Source organism: Drosophila bipectinata, chromosome 2L, assembly GCF_030179905.1.
Source record: "Drosophila bipectinata strain 14024-0381.07 chromosome 2L, DbipHiC1v2, whole genome shotgun sequence".
In the NCBI taxonomy this organism is placed as follows: domain Eukaryota; kingdom Metazoa; phylum Arthropoda; class Insecta; order Diptera; family Drosophilidae; genus Drosophila; species Drosophila bipectinata.
This window is the reverse complement of record NC_091736.1, coordinates 22,832,663-22,855,731: the sequence shown is the minus strand read 5'-3', so window position 1 is coordinate 22,855,731 and position 23,069 is coordinate 22,832,663. Positions and strand designations below refer to the sequence as shown.

At 37.9% G+C, this 23,069-nt stretch overlaps 1 protein-coding gene across 6 annotated transcripts; it reads left to right on the top strand.

Moving 5' to 3' along the window:
* Positions 1-3,351: 3,351 nt before the first annotated feature.
* LOC108134363 (serine/threonine-protein kinase GA29083) lies at positions 3,352-22,851 on the top strand. 6 transcript variants are annotated; one of them, XM_043213712.2, is made up of 7 exons: positions 3,352-3,630; positions 3,710-3,828; positions 5,520-6,147; positions 16,288-17,302; positions 17,533-17,678; positions 22,077-22,226; positions 22,285-22,851. In XM_043213712.2, the coding sequence occupies exons 3-7, from the start codon at positions 5,521-5,523 to the stop codon at positions 22,561-22,563; spliced, it is 2,217 nt and encodes a 738-aa protein (XP_043069647.1). In that variant the 5' UTR covers positions 3,352-3,630; positions 3,710-3,828; position 5,520; the 3' UTR covers positions 22,564-22,851. The 6 variants fall into 6 exon arrangements, with proteins under 6 accessions (XP_043069647.1, XP_043069646.1, XP_043069645.1 ...); XM_043213711.2 differs by having other exon boundaries at positions 3,706-3,828; XM_043213710.2 differs by lacking the exon at positions 3,710-3,828.
* Positions 22,852-23,069: the final 218 nt, after the last annotated feature.

Here is a 23,069-nt window from a genome sequence, read left to right as displayed (position 1 = left end):
ATGAACTAAATGCATGCCTAAAATCATCAAATTTGTGGCAGTACGTAAAGACACTCCACTTAACAACTAACATGCGAGTATTTTTGCAACAAGATGAAACTGCAAATGTGTTTGCGAAGCAGTTGTTAGACATTGGAAATAATAAAGTTGCAGTGGACACCTCGACCGGATTCATCACATTACCTACAGATTTCTGTCACATCACAGACTCAAAAGTGGAGCTTATTCAGCGAGTTTTCCCAGATATAGCGCAAAAGTTCAATAACCATAATTGGCTGGGTGAACAATCGACGAGGATATCAATGCGAACATTCAGAATTTTTTCCAGGACAGTTGGAATATTTTCAAATCAGTCGACACAGTTATGAACCAAGATGACGTAGTCAACTATCCCACGGAGTTTTTAAATTCACTGAAATTGCATGGATAATCACATCACCATTTGTCGGTAAAATAGGGATCCATTGTAACATCCTACGTATTAGGATGCTTCGTAAAAATATTCAACTTCCACTATGCAATGCTATTGAATAACGTCATTAAGGCAACAATCATACAATCATGTCCCAGTAAAAATTCCTTCACCCTGCAAGGCCTGGAGCCCTGAAGATAAAAAACTTGTATCCTTCTCTTTTAGAACGCAGACGAATGCGTTGTACTTAGATTGACCAATATTGCTTTATATCAGTGGTGTGCAAATGTATACATTTTTAACATTTGAGTGTGTGCGTACGCAGCAAAAAGCAAAGAAAGCCGGACATTAATGGTCTGGCAATCGATATAAGGCCGTTATTGGAAGCTTGAAGCTAAATGTAGGAATCCGCGTGGAAATAATTTTTTCTTTGACTTTCTGGCGCAATTAAAAAAGGTTCGTCCAGTACAAGGAAAACATTTTTCGCGAAGAATGTAGAAGCAAGTTGGAGATTGAGCCCACTCGGAGATCACCGAAATTGAGGGTATCGCGAAACTGTTGGCAACGGCGAGGCCAAAGCGGCAACTTTCTGTTAGACACGCGGGTCGGCGCCAAAGTGAGGCCTGGTTCAAGGTGTGAAGGTCTTTGGTGAAAGAGAAGCTGGAGTCGAGCGGGGTTCCCAGCGGATCAGTACACGGCATAAATTAGGAGGGTCGCAAGATCGCCCACGAGGCGAGGCCACGAGGAATCGCTGAGAGGCCTAGGGTTCCGTCGAGAGAGCCTGGTCGGAGTAGTCGCCGTAGAAGCGAGAGCAGAAAGGAAAGCTGTTTTTGTTGGAGAAGCGGCTAGGTGTGGTCGGAGGCAGCCGAAATTGGGAGCTAGACTCGGAGCGTTCGCGGCGCTTTTAAGGGACACTCCGCCGCAGAGAGGGGAGCGAATTCGGTCTATCTGGTGGCCTCTTGGTGCCCCGTAGGAACGTGTGGAGTTAGAGAACTGAGTTTTCCTTTCTCATTGGAGGTTTCTATTGGCTAGCTGCGTAAATAGTTTTTTTTGTGAACGGGTTGGCAAGAGCTTTCCCGGAATATTATTACTTTCCAGCCTCGAGCAAGTGGAAGCGCTTCAACCAGCTTGTTGCGGATGAAAAGGGTGAGTAAATCCTAATTTGGTCCGAATCGTCTGATTCCCGGCCTAAGGGGTCCACCAATTGGACGATTGCCCTCACCTTTGACACCGGGAACGAGCCTTTAGATCAAAAGTCCGGTCAAGAAAAAATAATACAAGCGTCTCCAAACCGGATAATTGTAATGTCAGCCCGTAGATAAAGTCGGCAGAAATTATTTAAAGGAATCGCGCAGATACGTCCCGATTCTGCATACGCTAGCCGCAGATAGCCTTTTACCACGGAGTGGTGTAAAGGACCGTGGGATTAAAGTTTCAATTGAAGCAGAAAAACAAAATAAATGAAGTATTGTGCGAGGCCGAACCAAATAGCTTCAGGGAGGAAAATAGTCCGCCTCGCTTGATTTGCCACCGCCTTGCTGCTGCCGCTACCTTTCGGCGACCGAGTATCTGTTCAGAGGAGACTTTGTTAGGCATTCGCATTTCGAGAGGTCGTGCACACATTCTATCATCGCTATAATTAATGATCTTCGAGGCAAGCATCAGAGAGAGAGGGGCCTTACAAGACCCACCCATTGGCCGACGAGATCTAGCTGGCAACCGCGTGCGACCCCTTTTCTTACCCGATGGTCCTGAGATGCCCATCTCCTAAGCTTGACTGTTCGTTACAAATATAAGGCCCTCTTATTTTGTTTAGAATTATAAAACTGTTAACTGTTAAGCCTAGTACTATGACGACGACAATCCGCTGTCACACGTGTGACAACTGTCAAACTCCATATAAAAAAAAAGGTGTAAAAACAGGAAGAAGAAGAAATTTTTGCCTCCTAGATTTTGCCGGTACTCCGACGACGAAAATTATGGCTATCAAATTGAATGGCGTTGCCAGATCAAAAAAAATAAACAGCTGATTTTGGGTGTAAAAAGAATTAATTTGATTTCTTTTGATAGCCAAAACATGGAGCGAAAATTGAAAGAAAAAAATTGTCGGACCGAAAAATTTTCGCCTGCGAGGATAAAGTCAATTTAATTAGTGCGGTCAAAGCGAAGCCCATAATCTGGCATTTGACCCACAAGGGCATTTTAATTCCATAAAATGACATATAAATGATTTGTAATTGATTTTGATTTTGACCCAGTTTTCTTTTTCTTAATCAGCTCCTTAGCGGCGAAATACATAAAGAAAACACCAAAATCCAATCGGCTTGAATTCATTTTTGCTTAGTTGTTTTTTGTTTACAGTCAACAGCTGTTCAGTATTACCCTTTTCCTTAATTTTTTTGGTCACACTAGCTCGGTAGCCAAATAAAGTGGGGTTTCGCTAGCGGATTTTCGACAGCGGATTTTCGTCGTCAGAGTACTAGGCTTTACACTGTTTAGCAGCGCTGCAGCTGAATTTCTGTCGTATGGACGCATACCATGGAAAATGAGAAAATGGAAAACTCCCATTACTTGTTTACAGCAATAATAGTGAGCAAAAAAATAGTGGATAATTTGTTTTTTCTGTTTCTGTTGGGTCTGTTCACCAACAAAAATTCATATCGAAAAATACCACAAATTTAAAAGCGGATTTTTCCCTGCACAGCTTAACGCATGTACGGTTCCCAGCGAAAGATTACCAATTTTAATCGTTAACTTTTTTCATTTTGCATGATATCAGAAAATTAATTTAAGCTATTATTTTCAAACATTGCGTATTTTTAAATTCAATTCAAATAATATTACAAATATACATACATTAAATAAGCAAGAGTTATCGGTCAAAATTGACAAAAAATACCAAAAGTAATATATATATGTAGATGTATTTTATTTCGTTTTTTCAAAAGTGGATGCAGTGTGGTCACACATACACACAAATGGTCGGATGGAAAATTATAAATTTAATTAATTGATTGAGCTCGATTTTACTGTGTCCTTTATCTTTTGAAAAAAAAAAAACTTCCCATATTGGTGTCTTATTAATTGGAACAAACCTTGTTGAATTAATTGGTACTACCAACAAAAGTATCTAAAAAGAAAATTATTCAACCTGGCGTTTACTTCGTATAAGGGAAAGTTTTGCTTTTCCATCAATATAAAATGTACATTTACATTATGTACGTATGTGGCTCCATAAACCCAAAGATACCTTCTTTTTGATTGTTTTATTTAATTTATATTCTTAATATAAGACAGCTTGTAATGTAAACCGGGAACGGAGTTTAAAGTGATATAAAATAATCAAATCGAACTTAGAGCATTTTATGAAACTGCTGTGTTGGCTTACCGGAGCAAATGATTTTTTTCTAGAAAAGGTAAGCCACAACATGAAAGCTTACCATTAAGGCATATTATTAATGTTTATGAATATTTATATACATACATACATATGTATATCCCGAACAATTTAAAAAATTGGTTAAAGACAATATTATATTTTACTATTTACTTAAACTGACTGTTAACTTAAAAAAATGAAAAAATTCTTTTGAATTTATTAAAACTGAACAATAATTACAATAAGAATTAACAGAATAAAAAATTTCTTTATAATTTTTTTTATTTTATTTGTTTATAAATTATTCTAAACACAAATTGTTCATTAATATTATTTAAAGACAAGAATAAATGCACATATGTATGTATGTACCTACACACCCATATATACATTCGCTTGCATGATTCATAAACGTCGTTGCTATTCATGACGTCGCTATTATACTAGAATACTGGATTTGAAAAGTAAAACAGAACTAAAATGGAAAGTCAAAATAATGGCAGTTTCTATGTGTATATCCTAGCAATCCTAGCAATATGGATTGTTAAATTGTATGTGCCTACTTGGCGCTCTTTCTTACATATGTATAAGGAAAAAGGAAATCAATGGTCTCAGTTTATTTTTCTTTAAAATTTTCTTTAAAAGAAAAGGAAAAAAGTTTAAGAAAAATTTTTTTTCTGATTTTATGACTATTTTTCTAAAACCATTCATACGTTTAGCCCAGTGGGGGGAAAACTCTCATTTTCCATAGCACGCGTGCATAGGGTAGGGAATTCTGCCGCAGCGCTGCCGGCACACTGACAGTGTGAGCACTTTCTTTATTAGAAGCTCTCATGTTGACTCATTTGACAGCCCAAACTTAAAAATCAAATGTTTCCACTGAGAAAAATTTTCTCAGAAATTGGGTTGGAAACAGTTTTCTTCATGGAGAATATAGATAGGGAAGCGTAGTTTTTCATTTGTTTAAGAAATGTTGCTAGCAAAGCTTTTTTTAAAATAAAATACACAATTTTAGTGCCCATTCCAACTTTTTAATTAACGAAAAATGAAATCGAAAACTATGTTATGTTCGCTCAGTGAATGCTCTGCTCTCATTGTTTTTCTCTGCTACGCAGTGCGCACAAAACAAACACGACCCTTCGCGCAAGAAGGGGGAAGAAAAGTGATCCTAAAGATGCCACAAAAATAACGGAAAATTGGATCGGAAAATTGGACACAAATTGCACAAATTTGACAAATGAAATTCTGTCAACGACCGAACTACAATGTTAAATATTTGCTTATTTGTGTACATACATATATCCGTACCAAAATAGTCATTAAAATTTAAACGATCACCTACCAATGGTATATAAACACCAGGCCCTCCGAACTTAGATTTCTTTTCTTGTTTTTAATTGACTGTTTTCAATTAACAACCTGTTAGATAACTTTTACAGATCAAAATGCTGAATTTAAATATTTTGTATTTCATTAAAGAAGTCTTTTCAAAATGTATCATTCATCTCACCAAATTAATAATATTTTGATAAATTAGTAAAAAAAAATCTGAATTGGGTTAAAGACAGTAAAAAGGTTTTTTTTTTGTTTTTTGAAAAGAAAACCAATAACCAAACGCTTAAGTTTAATATAATAAGCTTCTGTAAAAAGAAGAGGTTAGCCAAATATGGCCAAAACCATGTAAATTAATCCCATGACTTAAAAAAAAATACGTAATCTTTTTTTCAGAATGGAAGTACATACAGTGGAAATGAACAACTTGCATTGCACTGCTGCTGTACTTTCCTCGATTCAATCTGCTCCGATACCTTCCAACGCTACGCCCATTAGATCCGGAATCAACAATTCATCCGTCGATACAGATTTCGTCGGGAAGTTAAACCATCAAAATGACAATCGAAACTGCGACAGTCCCGGCAGCTCCAACTCTGAATTGGAAAAAGAAAGTACCGTTATTAAAAACCTAAATTGTTCTTTAACTGGCAGTGACAGTTTGGGAAAATCAAGTGGATCTCTAAGTGGCGCCTCTTCAACAAACTCAGCATTTCAGGGAAATAATACGATTGAACCTTTAAAAATCAATGGGCCAGTCAGTGGGGACTCTTCTGGAGGAGCCTTATCCACATCTGTTCAAATAAAGAAGCGAATTTCGAGCAGTCGCACGCCTACTCGAAAAGCGCATCGGATAAAATTTTACCGAAACGGAGATCGTTTTTATCCAGGTATAACCATTCCAGTATCTAATGAACGTTATAGATCTTTTGAGAGCCTCTATGAAGACTTGACTCGACTGCTTGAAGAAAACGTCAAAATACCAGGTGCCGTTCGAACTATTTACAATATGTGTGGAAAGAAAGTAAGTATTTCCGATTATTAATATTTAGGTTAGGTTAGGTTAAGGCAGCCATGCGGGGCCTGTCACTGACACCTCCATCCACTTGAGCCGCTGGGGCTCCTTGTGATACCGCACAGGCACGAGGTCCTACAAGGGGACCTTCCCCCTCCTATCTACTAATGTGCCCAAGTGTGTGCTAACTTTCCTGCGGCGGCTCGCGGTCCCATCCAGTTTTCCGGATGAAGGCAACGAGTCTGCGTGGAGCGATCTCCTCGAGGTCTGTTAGGTTCGTGAGTGCTGCGCTCAAGAATTTGAGACGGCTGCGCCCCAGCGTAGGGCAATAACACAGGTGTGCGACTGTCTCTTCCTCTTTTACATCCCCACAACTCCTACAGTAATCATTGTGTGCAATTCGTTCCTATTAACTAGTATCCCGTGATGGCCTTGACCGCCAGACTGCAGTCCTGCCTATTGAAGATAAGCATCATTGATCTTTTCCTAGAGCGGATAGGCCATATCATGCGTGAGTTCCTGCCGTTTGGAGATTCCTCCATTTCGTCCGTGCTATGCGGCCAAAGTGATTTAGCCTACACGTAGCAAGGCATTCCTAGTAGTTCTTCTCCGATTGGTAGCGTCAAGGGCGTGGCGATTTTAGCCCCCGCTATCTCTACAGGTAATATGACGAGTATGAAGTCTAGGGCGTCTGTTGCTGTGGTACGTAGACTGCCTGTTATGCCTGTAACCTCCGCCATCCTTTGCGTTTTCCTAAATCCGTAGAATAGGACTGGTCTTATGACCGCTGTGTAAAGCCATCTGATTATCTTTGAGTCTAATGCCCTTTCGGCATGTATATAGCGCGATTGTTGCCTTGCTTGCTCTATCCATAGTGTTTGACTTCCAGTCCAGTTTCCTGTTCCAGCTTTAACACTGAGGGAGAGAATTTCTCCTGATAGTTTTGGAAGCCTACAATTTGGTATTGGATATAGTGGATATAGGAGATATGGATATAGTGAAGAGGACAGCTCGGTTTTGGATGGGTTTACACCTAGTCCATTCCTAACTGCCCATGTTGAGAGAACCCTAAGTTTGTCTGTCATGCATAAGCAATAACCTTGCAACCACCACCTTCTAGGGATCGTAGTAGGCTATTAACTGGGGTGAAAATACACCTCCTTGCGGAGTGCCTCTTCTGGCATATCTTTGAATAGATCTCCTCCTAATGACGTCTCAACAGTCCTGTTTACCAGGATCTGCTTTATAAGGCGTACGGATTGAACGTCTATTTTTAGTCTCGTCAGCGCATTGATACTCGAAATGGCAGGATGTTGTTTAACGCACTTCACCGAACGTAGTGATCTCGTGGAGTGCCGTCTCCGTGGATCGGCCCTTCCTATAAGCATGCTGTGATCCCGAGATATCATCTGGGTAAGATTGATGGTAAGATTAATGTGGAGGCTGATTAGTCTCTCCATTGTCTTAAGGGAGAAGGACGACAGGCTTATAGGTCTGGAGACTAGGGGTGCAGTGCGATGGTTTTCCCGCTTTGGGTATGAATACGACCTTCGTCCGCAACCACGTTGCGGGCACGATCCCACCTTGGCCTGGGAATTTAAAGGGCTTGAAGCTGTTTATTGCCCAGCTGAGATACCGATTACTATATTGGTATTCGAGTTGGTTTGGAAGGGAGGGGCTGTCTCCCTCTCTCTGCGTTTCCAGGGTTGTTTCTTCTAGAGAGCATCCCGGGAAATGTGCATTTGTGAGAGCCTCAAGGGTTTCTTTGCTGGACGTGGTCCAGCCTAGAGATGGGCGCGTGTCTAAAATTTTCAACACGACACAACACGAACACGAAAAACTTTATTTTGCGTAACACGAACACGCACGGTCGATTTTAATCCAACACGAACACGCACGACCAACACGAAAATTTTTTTTCATATTTGTTTCATATTAAATTACAATGTAATGGGTAAATTGAGTTAGTGAGCTTTTTTAAACAATAACCTTTGGTGGAGCCCGGATAAATAAAAAGACGTGCTAAATTTCTTATTAAAATTAATGGTACTTTATTAACTGTTTATTACAGTAAAGGTAAACGCAAATGGCGAAAAATTAACATACAAAAACATTAAAATTAATTCATATTTTTGTATAAAAGTACAAGTTTATCCACATTACTGCTGAGAAATCTGGTTCTGCGCTCGTAGCAGAGCTAATTGGTATATTTAAAATTTGCTTTGCTAGTTAAGTTATTAGCTCTTCTCCAAAATTCTAAAACATTGTTTAAATTTTCTTTGCCGCATTTGTAATAGTTGTCTATTTCAATGTCGACAGCGCTGCGCACTAATTTAACCTTTTTAGCATTGGTTTCATCTCTAAATTCAAAAAAAACCTGGGCTTCATTAGCCGATATGCTTTTCTCAGGACTGGTCTTTTGGATTGAATATTCAGATAATATTCTCTAATCGTAGTAAAAGTGTCACTTCGTTCAGATTCGGTTAAAAAATTAAGCTGCCTAAACGGCGGGTTTAAAAAAAGACCGACGTAATGAAGGTTGGTTGGCTTTAGACGCTTATCAAGTTGTAAAAGAGTATTAGTTTTAAGTTGCGATATAAGAAATGAATCTAACATTTTCTGATTACAATGTGATTTTAATTTTAAAATACCAAAGAACATAAATATGCATGGTGGGTTCTTTTTCGGAACTAAATTTTTCGGAACATTCTTTAAAAGGTTTTAAGAATTCTAGAACTTGATTTATAATTTCAAAGTCAATATCAGCAAGACGATTCGATTGACTTTTTTCACTTAAAAGATATTTTATTTCATCCTTAACGTCAAATATACTTTGAAGCATAATATACACTGAGTTCCATCTAGTTTGTACATCTTGTTTTAGTGACTTGCTTAATTTATTGTTCAACTCTGAATGCTTGAAAAATTTAACTAATTTCTTCGACGCATCAATAAGCTGCCTAATTTCATAAATTGGATCCCTTTCGAGGACATCGGCCATTAAAAGATTTAAATTGTGGCATGCGCACGATAGTCCTTTAAAATTATTAAAAGCCGAAACAACATTTGCTCCGTTGTCGGTGACAATTACAGAGTTTATCAACTTACTGTCGATGTTAAATTGTTTTAAAATGTCGGTTACATGCCATACAATATTAGCTCCGGTTTTTTTCTCTGCCTCGAACTCTTTAACACCTAATATTTAAACATTTAACTTAAATTCAGCACATATATAATGAGTGCTTAAGCTTACAAAACTCCGCTCCGTGTACGAGTCGGTCCACATATCAGTTGTGAAGGCTAAATGTTGTTCTATAAGCGCTGTGCTTAGCTCCTTATGTATACGCTCGTATTCCTTTATCATGACGGAGTAAGTAAGGGTTTTTCTCGATACGAATACATCCTTATATTTTTGAACGCCATATGCAGCTCCTAGATTTATAAGGGCTTGAGCATACTCCTGAAATTCTTCGCCTAAACAAAATAAAAAGTAATAACATATATATACATATTAATTAATAATTAATACACTGGTGCCCAAGCCCAGTATAGAAAAGTGAGTTCTTTTCCACAATACACACAAATAAAAAAAAACATTGATCCGATGATACAAAAACAGCAAGTTATGAGCTTGGGTACCACTAATTTAACACTCATATTCACACAAATAAACTCGTCACTGTACATAGTGCATATATCTTAACTCCCCTTCGGTGACGCTGAGAGGATGTAAATCTTTAGCCACGAAATTCAACTGTTTGATGGCCAGGTTATCTATGACATTTTGCGGAACTTTTTTAAGCACAAAAGACGGCAAAGTGGGTTGGCGTGTATCCGCTTAAACGGCACATTTGACGATTTAATACGCCGGTTTCGGTCTTCGCCGTGTATGCGAATACAACTTTGCACTTTTTACAGCACAAAAAGTTTAGGATCTCACCTCAGCATTCAATTAAATTGAACGTCTGCCAAATAAGACTTTTGGCTTTTGCATTGTTAATTAATTTGTATTTTCGTCTCCTCTGGCAATCGCTTCTTGAATTTGAATGCGTCTCTCCATATTTTTTTTTCTAGCATCCAGTTCGAAGAAAAAATTTGATGGTATGTGTTTTACAGTGTTGGTAATTCTTGCTGAGGAAATATACTAAAAATAGTGCAGTCAAGCGACTTTTGTTTCGTGTTGTCGTGTTGGAGTGCGCAACAAGAGCACGCACGAACACGCGAAATTTGATTGCGTGCAACACGAACACGCGTGTTGAGTCGTGTTCCCGATGTGACACGAGAATACACGACACGCGCCCAACTCTAGTCCAGCTACCTTCCGAGGTTTTAATATATCCTTCACTTGGTGCAGTTGTTGCAAGGACCTTCCGGAGTCGGGAGGCCTCCGATGTCTGTTGAATGTTCGTGCAGAACTTGGTCCAGGTATTCCTTTTTGCTCTACGCAGTTCTTTGTTGTACTGCCTGAAGTTCGCTTTCTACGCCTCCCAGGCTGTCTCCGTGTTTGCCTTACTGGCAAAATTAAAGGTTTTGCGGGCCCTGGTCTTAAAGAGCGAAAGTGTTTGCGACCACCATGGAGGTATCTTTGACTTGCTACTGCCCGATCTGTTTTGGGACAAGCTTTATTGAATGCCTTAGCGCACGCCGCCGTTAACGTGTCCACCATGGCATCCAGGTCTTGCCTACTGTCAACGTCCCTTGTTGGAGGTTTCCCCAAGAATCTTTTTAGTTTTTTCTCATATAACTCCCAGTTAGCTTTTCTCGGGTTGCATACTGTGAGTCGATTAAAGTTCTTAAAATTGACCACTAATTCTATATATCGATGGTCTGAGAAAGAGTGTTTCTCTTGGACTCCCCATCTAACAATCTTGTCTGCTAGGGAATCAGAGTAAAAAATAATGTCAAGTACTTCCCTTGTTCTTGACTATGAAGGTGGGTTCCGTACCCCTGTTACCCACCAGAAGATTGGAGCCTAGGATAAAATCGAAGATTGACTCACCCCTCTCGTTTGTGTCAGTGCTTCTCCACTGATGGGAAGGCCTCCTGGTCGTGGCCCATATACGCCGAACACACCCTTAGAGGGCCATTTGGGCTCTCTATGGCTGCGGCTATGTGGTCTTCATTACTGAAATTGGGTAGCAAAAAGAGGTAAAGGTTCTTTTTTTGCGAGGATGCAGGCCGTAGTCCCACCGTCTCCTCCACCTTGGCGACTCTCCAGTCCGTCGTGGGAAGCATCGGGTTGCACATCCTCAGCATCACCAGGATGGTTTTAAGGTCGGCTGGCTTTTCTGTAAGCCATACTCGCGCTCTCGGTTTACTTGGGATCTCCTTTCAGTCAACCGCCACCAGCTTTGCCCCGGGGTAGATCTCTAGATCTCTAAATCTAGCATCCCAAGCGAATGTGAAGACGCTACCAAGCAACCATTCGCTCTTGAGACTCTATCAATCGCGAGTCTCGACAGGCAATTACCTTGACGCTATCCTAATACCATCCTGCGTCTTCACATTCTGGTGGGGATCCTCCGTTCTGTAGCATCTCCTCCACGAAGCGCCTATGCAACTCGTTTACCACTCGTCGCCAAAGGTCCTTGTGGATGGGCCCATCTTTGGAACCCTTGTCCAGGACTCCAATAAGGTTTTTTCCCTTCGTCACTTCGGCGAACGAGCGTTTTGACGGCAGCGGCTGGGCCTTCCTTTTGTTGGCTTGGGGGGTTCCTCCCTCCGTGGATCTCCGCGCAAAGCGTGATCTCCTTGACGGTGTCTGACCTAGCAAGTTTCTTCGGATCCAGCCTCACACCCGCCTTTTCCGGTTTAAATTCGGGCAGGATCTCCCTTGCCCACTTAATAATCTCGGCCTGGTCCGGGTTGGCTTCGGCCGATGGGTCTGCCCTCATTAGAATGAAGGCTGCTCTTCTCCTATCTTTATAAGAGCATTTTCGCTGCGTCGAGTGAGATGCTCCCGGACCACTGTTCGCCTTAGGGGCCCTGCCGGTTGGTTTCGAGGTTGACCAAGAGGTCTTCCTCACCACGCCGTTCGGTAGCCCTATGGCTAGCCCCGCTATGGAAGAAGATGCCTTGACATCCTCCTCCGCAACGGCGCGTCCCGCCTCCAGATTTTGCCCCTCTGTGGGGGGCTTCTCCATCTCAGCAACTCCTTGGCTTTTGAGAGCCTTGGAGTTTGACAGGTCACTGACCCCATTTCCTGACTTTTTTAGGAAATTCCGTTCTCCACTTAGGTTTTTGTTAGGTAAGTTAGAACTCATGTTTTGGTCCCACGAGTAGGCGGGAAGGGGTTCGTCCATCATGACATAGCCCGCTTGTCACAATAAGCCTGGTTAAAACTGGGAGGTCGGCCGGTCCCCCAGAGTTCGCATATTAGCGTCAAAGCCCCCCCTCGGACACGCATCCTTCGGCATATGCTGTTCCACCTTGGATTGGGGTGATTTAAAGAAGGGAGTGTTCTTCTCCCCACCCGACTACCATAAGCCAGCATCCTCGGCAGAGACATGACCTTACCGAGACCTGTTACCAGCCGCCCTCATGTGGAGAGTATAGTCGCACTACCAGCGGTGTACACAGTTACGGCACGCAATTGCTTGCCCTTAGGTCCCCCTGTTGTACCCGTTGGCTGACGACCTTCTATGTCTTCTGTCTAGACTTAATGCAACCACGTCAATTCGACGTCAGGGGTTTTTATACCCTTGCAGAGGGTATTATAATTTTGGTCAAAAGTGTGCAACGCAGTGAAGGAGACGACTCCGACCCTATAAAGTATATATATTCTTGATCAGGATCACCTCCTGAGTTAATATGAGCATGTCCGTCTGTCCGTCTGTCTGTCTGTTTTTACGCGAACTAGTCTCTCAGCTTTAAAGCTATCGTCTTGAAACTTTGCACACACCCTTCTTTCCTGTGCACGCAGTATATAAGTCGGAACGGTCCGGATCGGCTGACTACATCCTATAGCTGCCATATAACTGTTTGATCGGAAATTGTATAACTTTGGTGTTTTTAGCGAGTTCAAATTTGACATGAGCGCTATTTTTGGCAAAATAATACGAATTTCTTTCTTTTTGTTTTTTGAATTGCGCCATTGAAGTGAAAATCTATACTATAGCATGCACGACTCACCGTCGTGTCTAGCCGGCGCCTACGTACTAACAACTCCACCGCACACACCAAAAACCCCGCGAAAACACTGCAATGTATTGCTTCGAGAATTTCTTAATCTAGGCATTCTCTCTTAAGCGACGTTCACTTTCAAGTCTTCTTAAAGGGTTACGCCACCCTGAAATTTTCAAAAAATTTCAAATTTTTTTTTACTTAATTTAAAAGACTATATTGTTACGCGTATTTTAAGACGTCCCAGAAGACAATATCTTATTAACTTATTATGGAAGTTATGTTTATTTGAAGTCGCAGGAGGGCACCTAAGACACTTCTTTTTCTTCTTTTGCGTTTTTCTCGAAACCACTTTTTTCAAGACGGTGGGCATGATAACTCAAAAACTGTTCAACCGATTGACTTGAAAATTGAAACACATCTTCTTACATAGATTTTCCACAGAGTGACGTAGGATTTTTTCGATCCAATGCACAGTAGGCCCGATTGCCAAATAAGTGGCATAAAATGGAAAATTGTATATATCGAGCAAAAACTTAGCATATTTTAAGAATACACCACTATAAATGTTTAAGCAATGTTTTTAGTAAGTTTGGCCACGCCTACCTTAACTGCCCATGGAAGACAACATAACGTATACGTGATCTGAAGTTAGATTTCGTTTTTTATACTTATATTTATTATTTTCTTACATATTATACTGATTTTTATTATTTATAATAAACATGGATTTCATTTTTGCTTAAATAGGAATAAAAGGATATACATTAAGATTTTATGCTTACATATGTATACTAAGTGTTAAAACATTGTGCTTTGGCAAAGACGCGTTCCTCCTTCCTCATAAGATAGCTTTAGTCTTCCCTTTGTTAAATTTGGAATATCCGCTTGGTTATCCAAAACTATTTTTAAAGACTTTGATAGCCACTCTGAATGTTTTTTTTTTGAACGTTCGCATATTACGGCTACACTTTTGCAGATTTGATTTTATATAAATTTCAAAGCTTTTAATTTTTTTGTAAAGTTCGCCCTTCTGGTCGACTGTCAGTCTACCCTCATTAATCTGGCCAAATATCCATTCAGCAAGCGCATTAGAGTCGCGAGCGCTGTCAATTCATACGTCTAGCAAGGTTGCATGACAGAACTCATGCACATCTTGAAAATGTCATCATCGAAAAAGCCGCAAAAAGCCGCAAATGAGATTTTTTTTATATTTTTCTAAATAGTTTCTACTTTTGTTAAAGATACATTACACATTGCAGAAATACGCAGAAGACTTTTTTTTTCTCCACAGAAGACGAACATAAAGGTTAGGTTTTTTCTTTTTGGACAACACAAAACAATACACATATAATACACATAAAATAATTTTACACAAAATGCTTTCATTAAACTCAATTTTCTTACCTCGAGGTTTAAAATTCATTTTAAATAATGTTAAATTCTTTTTTCGTGTGTGATTGCCAAGCGCACAAAGTCAACAAAAGTTTCCCGCCAACTTAATCACAAAAATCAGCTGTTCAATCACTTGACTTTGAAGCTAAATAAAAATTGAAAGGTTGCATTTCAACCAAAAATACTTTCTAATACTTATTATACAGGGAATTTAATATTGATAAGTTTAAAAAAAATTAAGATTTATTTAAATAAAATTTTCGATTTTATGCCGCTTATTTGGCAATCCGGAACTCATGCACATCTTGAAAATGTCATCATCGAAAAAGCCGCAAAAAGCCGCAAATGAGATTTTTTTTATATTTTTCTAAATAGTTTCTACTTTTGTTAAAGATACATTACACATTGCAGAAATACGCAGAAGACTTTTTTTTTCTCCACAGAAGACGAACATAAAGGTTAGGTTTTTTCTTTTTGGACAACACAAACCAATACACATATAATACACATAAAATAATTTTACACAAAATGCTTTCATTAAACTCAATTTTCTTACCTCGAGGTTTAAAATTCATTTTAAATAATGTTAAATTCTTTTTTCGTGTGTGATTGCCAAGCGCACAAAGTCAACAAAAGTTTCCCGCCAACTTAATCACAAAAATCAGCTGTTCAATCACTTGACTTTGAAGCTAAATAAAAATTGAAAGGTTGCATTTCAACCAAAAATACTTTCTAATACTTATTATACAGGGAATTTAATATTGATAAGTTTAAAAAAAATTAAGATTTATTTAAATAAAATTTTCGATTTTATGCCGCTTATTTGGCAATCCAAATACTGTGCAATGGATAGAAATTTTTTTATGCAATTTTTAGTACGAAATTTTTTGCCAAAAAAATTGAGTCAATTTTTGAAGTGCTCTCATTTGCGTAATTTTTTTTTTTTTTTCTTAAACGGCTACGTCACTCTGTTCCAAATTTATCACTTTTTAAAAAAAAATTTTGTTTACTTTTTTCTGATGAAAATTGACACGTGAATCATGCCCACCATCAAGGAGCACTCCGGAAAAACCGATGATCGCCGATGTTCATATCTCCGCCATTTTGCATTGAAAACAAGTTTTTTTTTAGAATTTATAAAGCTCATTAGTTGTATTGAATAGAAATAAAAGTGGAAAAATCCTATCTCAACTAGTTTAGTCACAAGAAATTCCTGAAAAACCGTCCCGTTTTCACGCGGTCAGGGTGGCGTAACCCCTTAAATCAACCTGTGTATATGCTATCAACTAGCTTACCCAGTTTCATTGCTCCTCTGAGCAATGAACCAGCCGCTGTTACCTGTTACCAGCCGCCCTCACGTGGAGAGTATAGTCGCACTACCAGCGGTGTACACAGTTACGGCACGCAGTTGCTTGCGTGTAGGTCCCCCTATTGTACCCGTTGGCTGACGGCCATTAATATGTATATTAATATCTATAAGTCGTAGAGTCTGTAAAAGCCTGTTATCGTTCGGTTTTATTCAAAATTAAACAACTGAAATTTCTTATATAAGTATGTCATATTAGTCTTAAACTTTTTTGAAACTTCCTTAAAAAATAACGTGAATGCATTTTTACAATTTTTTATTTAAAGATAACCGCTCTGGATGAGTTTGAAGATGGCCAGAGTTATGTTTGTTCCTGCAATAATGAAAATTTCAAAAAGGTTGATTATAATAGCTCTCAGACGCTTGCTAATCTGACTCTGGCCACAAACGGTCGCTGTATCAACCAGAGATTAACGAAAATACAGCGGCCCGGTTCCCCCCTTAAAAACGCAGGTGGAATCACTTCTGTTCCATTATGTTTCGTAAGTTCAGCGAACGGAAGTTCGTTAAACGCCTCTAGGCTTAGCGAACGTGACAGTGTAGTTTACCCTCGTATTGTGACATTAATACGCAATGGTACAAAACCCAGACGAATAATGCGCTTACTATTAAATAAACGAAACAGTCCAAGCTTTGATCATGTATTAACTGCTATTACTCAAGTCGTTCGCTTGGACACAGGCTATGTAAGAAAAGTCTTTACACTGAGAGGATCTTCCGTAACTCAGCTTGCCGATTTCTTTGGAACAGATGATGTTTTCTTTGCCTATGGTACTGAACGCATAAATACTATAGAGGATTTTAAATTAGAGGCAGAAGAGCAACGATCTATTAATGCCATACGAAAGACTTTAAGAACTGCGGGAACTACCTGCAAAGGACCTAAGCCTAAGATGCCTGTGAAGAGCAAAAACGTCTATGCGCCTTTGATAGAACCTGATATTAAAGAGCCGCCCATTTCTTTAGCAGATGAACAAGCCGAGTTGCTTAAGAGTACGGGCATACAGCTTAATGATTTGCCTTCTGGAATTCGGGAGAATTACAGTATAGGCCGTATTATCGGCGACGGAAACTTTGCTATTGTGCTTAAAATTAAAAATCGTGAAAACAAAAAATCCTATGCTTTAAAAATAATTGATAAGAGCAAATGTAAAGGCAAAGAGCATTATATTGATGCCGAAGTGCGGGTCATGAAAAAATTGAATCATCCGCATATTATATCTCTTATCATGGATGTTGATCAAGAGAACAACATGTATTTGGTGCTGGAGTATGTTAGCGGTAAGTCGAATTACTTTTTTTCAGGGACCGCAAAATAATGATTATAATCATTTTTATAATGATTATAATTATTTTTATTTTTCGATCATAGAATAATAATTATTTCTGATTTTTATTTTTTCGCTCAGAAAATAATGATTATTTTGTGATTTTTAAAATAAAACTCATAATGATTACGTTCCCTGCTTTTTTTTAATTGTAAACTTAAATTTAATTTATTTTATTACTAGGTGGTGATCTATTCGACGCAATTACACAGGTGACTCGCTTCTCTGAACGGCAGTCGCGGATTATGATTAGGCATTTAGGCTCCGCCATGTCTTATTTACATTCCATGGGTATAGTGCACAGAGATATTAAACCCGAGAACCTCCTTGTAAGAATTTATAAAGTAAAAATGTATATAAAGTTATATCCTTCAGCTTCAAAACTTGTAAATTTGTCTTTGCAAAAATTTTTATTTTATGACTTTAAGAAAGTCATGCCGCGTTGAAAAAAAGTATGTTTTAAAAAAAATGTATACCTTTGCAAAAGGCATTATAATTTTGGTCAAAAGTGTGAAACGCAGTGAAGGACTCTTCTCCGACCCTATAAAGTATATATATTCTTGCTCAGGATCACCTACGGAGTTGATATGAGCATGTCCGTCTGTCCTTCTGTCTGTCCGTATGTTTCTACGCGAACTAGTCTCTCAGTTTTGAAGCTATCGACTTGAAACTTTGCACCCTTCTTTCCTTTGCACGCAGTATATATGTCGGAACGGCCGGGATGGGCCGACTATATCCTATAGCTGACATATAACTGAATGATCGGAAATGGTTTTTGGTAGAAATACCAACTTTGATATTATTGAATATAGAAGCTTGGGACTTTTTTTTTTATATATTTTATTGTAATTATTTGGTTTTATGTAATATTCTCATAAGGACCGCCAACCTTTATCCGATGTTTGCGATTTATATCCGCTTTTAACTGCAAGGGTATATCAACTTCGGCTCCGCCCGAAGTTAGCTTTCCTTTCTTTATACCCTTGCAGAGGGTATTATAATTTTGTCCAAAAGTGTGCAACGCAGTGAAGGAGACATCTCTGACCCTATAAAGTATATATATTCTTGATCAGGATCACCTCCTGAGTTGATACGCGAACTAGTCTCTCAGTTTTAAAGCTATCGTCTTGAAACTTTGCACACACCCTTCTTTCCTTTGCACGCAGTATATAAGTCGGAACGGCCCGGATCGGCCGACTATATCCTATAGCTGCCATATAACTGATTGATCGGAAATGGTATAACTTTGACGTTTTTAAAGTTAGAGAGTTTAAATTCGACATCAGAGCATTTTTTGGCAAAACATTACGACATGCCAAATTTCATAAGGATCGGCCGACTATATCCTATAGCTGCCATATAACGGAACGATCGGAAATGACCCAAATTTCGTGTTTTTGAAGATAGAAGTTTGGGACATTTTTAGGTTTTGTATTATAATAAATTGGGTTATATTATCATATTCTTATAAGGATCGGCCAATTATCCGATGTTTGCGATATATATCCGGTTTTAACTGCAAGGGTATATAAACTTCGGCTCCGCCCGAAGTTAGCTTTCCTTTCTTGTTTTTTTTAAGAAAGCTTTTTCAGCAACAGTTCTTAAACAAATGGAAATCTATGCTTCTATTCTATCTTCTAAATCTTCTAATTCTAAATCTATTTTCTATTTCTATGCACTTTTTACAATTTCTAAGAAAATGTTTCTGAGTGGAAACATACATATTTTTTTTTAGTTTGGGTGTCAAATGAGGCAAAATAGTAAATAGCAAATGAGTAAACTTTTAAAAAATTAAAATTTTTTTTCGGCAGAATTCCCGACCCTACTTATATACTGCGTGCAAAGAAAATAAGGGTGTGTGCAAAGTTTCAAGACTATAGCTTTAAAAAATGAGCGAATAGTGTGCTTATAATGCAAACTGCTTATATCAACTCAGGAGGTGATCCTGATCAAAAATATATATTTTATAAGGTGTATATAACCTACATATGTATAATTAATAACTATATATTAGTTTTCAATTCGTTAGTTTTTGTTAAGTTTGGCTTATAGACCTTAACTAAAGTAAATATGCTTGTTAATTAAAACTATAAAATTAACTCTAACAAAAAAAATTTAAAAAAAAAAAAAAAAAAAACACGCCTCTTTTTTTAAAAGGAGACTGGCTTAATATAACACTATAAAAACCCGTATAGAAATATCTTGCTTCATTTCTAATATTTACAATTTTGGGCAGAAAGAGTGGTAAAATTTCCCATAATTCAGTACATTTATTTGTGTTCGGATACGTGGAATATTCTACATACCCCGGAAAATACCTGTTAACGGATTGCTGTTCCCAATAGCTCGGTTCTTTCCAGGATCGTTTGACTTTGTGAGACGATTCAAAAAATCTTTTTTGTATGTATGTGTGTATGTCAAAATAAGTGGGTCATGTTTCATTTGCCTTTGTGATATTTGTGCGCTTTCCCATGAAGTCTTGGCCATCCCCGCTACTCAAGTATCTGTTGAGAGCATTTTCAGCTTTGCAATTTATGCTAAGCGAAAGAGGGAGTTCAATAAATATTCAAATATTCTTTATTGTATCTGTTGAGAGAATTTGACTTTTTCGGTCTCTGTGCGAACGTGCGAATCATATCTCTCAGGGAGCGATGTTCAGTAGGCAAATCTCTCAATGTAAAACACTCAACAGAAAACCAAAATCTAAAGAAAGACTTACTTTACTGCTCTGAGAAAGAGTGATTGTCAACACGATTTTCGGTCGTTCTCATAAACTGAAAATTAGGAATAAAAAGGTTAACAGTTATTCACAGTTATATTCTTCGTACGTCCCTCAGCGTTAGAATGCTTACAGTCGTTTTACAGTGTACAGAGTTTATTAATTACAATAAAATATCTAAAAAACGCCCCAAGTTTTTATCTTCTAAGTGTACAGAGTTTATTAATTACAATAAAATATCTAAAAAACGCACCAAGTTTCTATCTTCAAGAACACTAATGTTGGTATTTTTACCATAAACCATTTCCAATCGTTCAGTTACATGGCAGCTATAAGATATAATGCTTTAAGGGGACCCCCCCATTTTCGATTTTAAATTTTGACGATTTTCAATGGGCTGACAAATGAACATAAATTATTTTTTAGGGTTGTAACTGTGCTTACATATATTAAGACACAAAAAGGAAGAAAACCATTTCACAGAATTTTTTTTTTTTTTGTTTTTGTTGTTGTTTTTTGTGATCAAAGAAAAGCCCTTCTTTTCGGCGGCGCATGTGATTTCCGCTCACTGGGACGTCTGAATCCAAAAATTCCAACGGGATTAAAAAAATGTACATGTTTGGCTCTGGTATGAACTAGGATTATTAACTTCGCTCAAAAATTAACAAAATGGCGGACCTTTGAAATTTTTTGTTGAAAATTTCCATTTTTTTCAGCCACAAATCGAGTTGAAAAGTAAAGAAGATCTTCACCGATTTGGTTTATCCTAGTTCATACGAGAGCTATATATGTATAGAATAACGTGTTAAAATTTGGAACCGATTGGATTAATAGTTTTTGAGTAACCTCATGCGCCAGTCGTAAAAACACTGTTTCGAGAAAAACACGCTCAAAGTTTTGAGACGGCTCTGGCCGTCGCCTGAAGCTATATCTTCAAGAGTTTTTGAAATTTTTACTTGAAATTTGCAGGGAACATTCTTGAATAGTTATAAGTTCGAATTAAATTAAAAAAAAAAAAATCGATTTTTTAAAACCGAGAATGGGGGGGGTCCCCTTAATTCCTTTTTATGTCTTAATATATTTATGCACAGTTACAACCCTAAAAAGTAATTTATTTTCATTTGAGAGCTCATTGAAAATCGTCAAAATTTAAAATCGAGAATGGGGGGGGTCCCCTTAAGTTGATATACCCTTGCAGTTTAAACCGGATATATATCGCAAACATCGAATACAGTTGGCCGATCCTTATAAGAATATCACAATAAAACCAATCAATTACAATAAAACATCTAACAATTTAAACTTCTAAGTTATATGGCAGCTACAAAATATAGTCGACCGATCGTTATGAAATTTGGTAGATCGGATTAACTGACCAAAAATAGAATGCGTACCAAGTTCCAGCTTTCTATCTTCAAAAACACAAAAGTTGGGTCACTTCCGATCGTTCAGTTATATGGAAGCTATAAGATATAGTCGGCCCATCCTTATGAAATTTGGCAGGTCGTATTATTTTGCCAAAAATAGCTCTCGTGTAAAATTCTCTCTAACTCTAAAAACACCAAAGTTATACCATTTCCGATCAATCAGTTATATGGCAACTACAGGATATAGTCGGCCGATCCCGGCCATTCCGATTTATATACTGCGTGCAAAGAAAAGAGGGGTGTGTACGAGTCGATAGTCGATAGCTTAAAAACTGAGAGACTAGTTTGCGTAGAAACAGACAGACCGACAGACGGACATGCTCATATCAACTCAGGACGTGAACTGATCAAGAATATATATACTTTGTAGGGTCCTTTACTGCGTTGCACACTTTTGGAAAAAATTATAATACTTATTATTTGTCTTATTATTTGCTTATACTTTAAAAATTAAAAAATATTTATGATTTTGTGATTTTAATTTTAAAAATTTTAATTTTCTCTAAAAGAAACATCACCATCCAAAAACAAAAAAGTTTTATATTTTTAAAATAATTATTAATTTTTATATTTTGTTAAAGGTTGAACTGGATAAGCATGGAAACGTGCTTGAGCTTAAATTAGCTGACTTTGGGCTAGCCTGTGAAGTTACCGAACCACTCTATGCCGTTTGTGGAACTCCCACTTATGTGGCACCGGAGATATTGCTGGAAGTTGGTTATGGACTAAAGGTATAAAAACCCAATATTATAAACGTTTTTTCCTCACCTTTTCTCTTTTTTTCCTAAGATTGATGTTTGGGCCGCTGGTATTATTTTGTATATACTTCTATGTGGGTTCCCGCCGTTCGTCGCACCAGAAAACCAACAAGAACCTCTTTTTGACGCTATCATATCGGGTATCTACGAGTTTCCCGACCCTTACTGGTCAGACATTGGTGATGGAGTCCGCGATCTTATCGCTAATATGTTGCAATCCGATCCTGCGGTTCGTTTTACGAGCGAAGATATCTTAGACCACTATTGGACTATGGACAACGAAGATAAATGTTGTGATTTCAGCAGATGAATTATGGCCGTGTGGGGTGTTTAAAAAATTTCACTACCACTCACGACCAAATAGATGCCGCAGTCCAGTAGTTTTTGTGTTACGTATATTATAACGCTAATATTTATAAATTAATTTATGTATTAAGTTTTCTATTGATACCTACTAAGACACTTGTCAAATAACGACAGCAGTTTGAAACTTGTATGAGGTACCATCAAATTTCTTAAAAATTCCAATATTTAAGTCGATAAATATGGCTTGAGTTATTTTAAATAAATTTTCGTATGGGGTTAAATTTATATAAAAGGTCATTTGGAATTTAATGGGTTCTTTTAAAAATCATGTACAGTTTAAATGTATATTCATCTTCAGTTTAAATTCAGAATGAACTATCCGTGGAAAAAATTTGAGAATAAACTATATTTGGCATATTAATAAACACAACCGAATTAAAATAATATAAATTTATTTAATATAATCTGAAGCAGGGACTGTAACGGTTATAATTAAAAAAGCAAAAAATT

Bases quoted from the DNA above. Each gene is read 5' to 3' on its own strand.
- LOC108134363 (XM_043213710.2), top strand. The intron at 17,303-17,532 runs GTAAGTCGAATT...TTTTATTACTAG, and splicing joins GGTGCTGGAGTATGTTAGCG to GTGGTGATCTATTCGACGCA. The intron at 22,227-22,284 runs GTATAAAAACCC...TTTTTTCCTAAG, and splicing joins AAGTTGGTTATGGACTAAAG to ATTGATGTTTGGGCCGCTGG.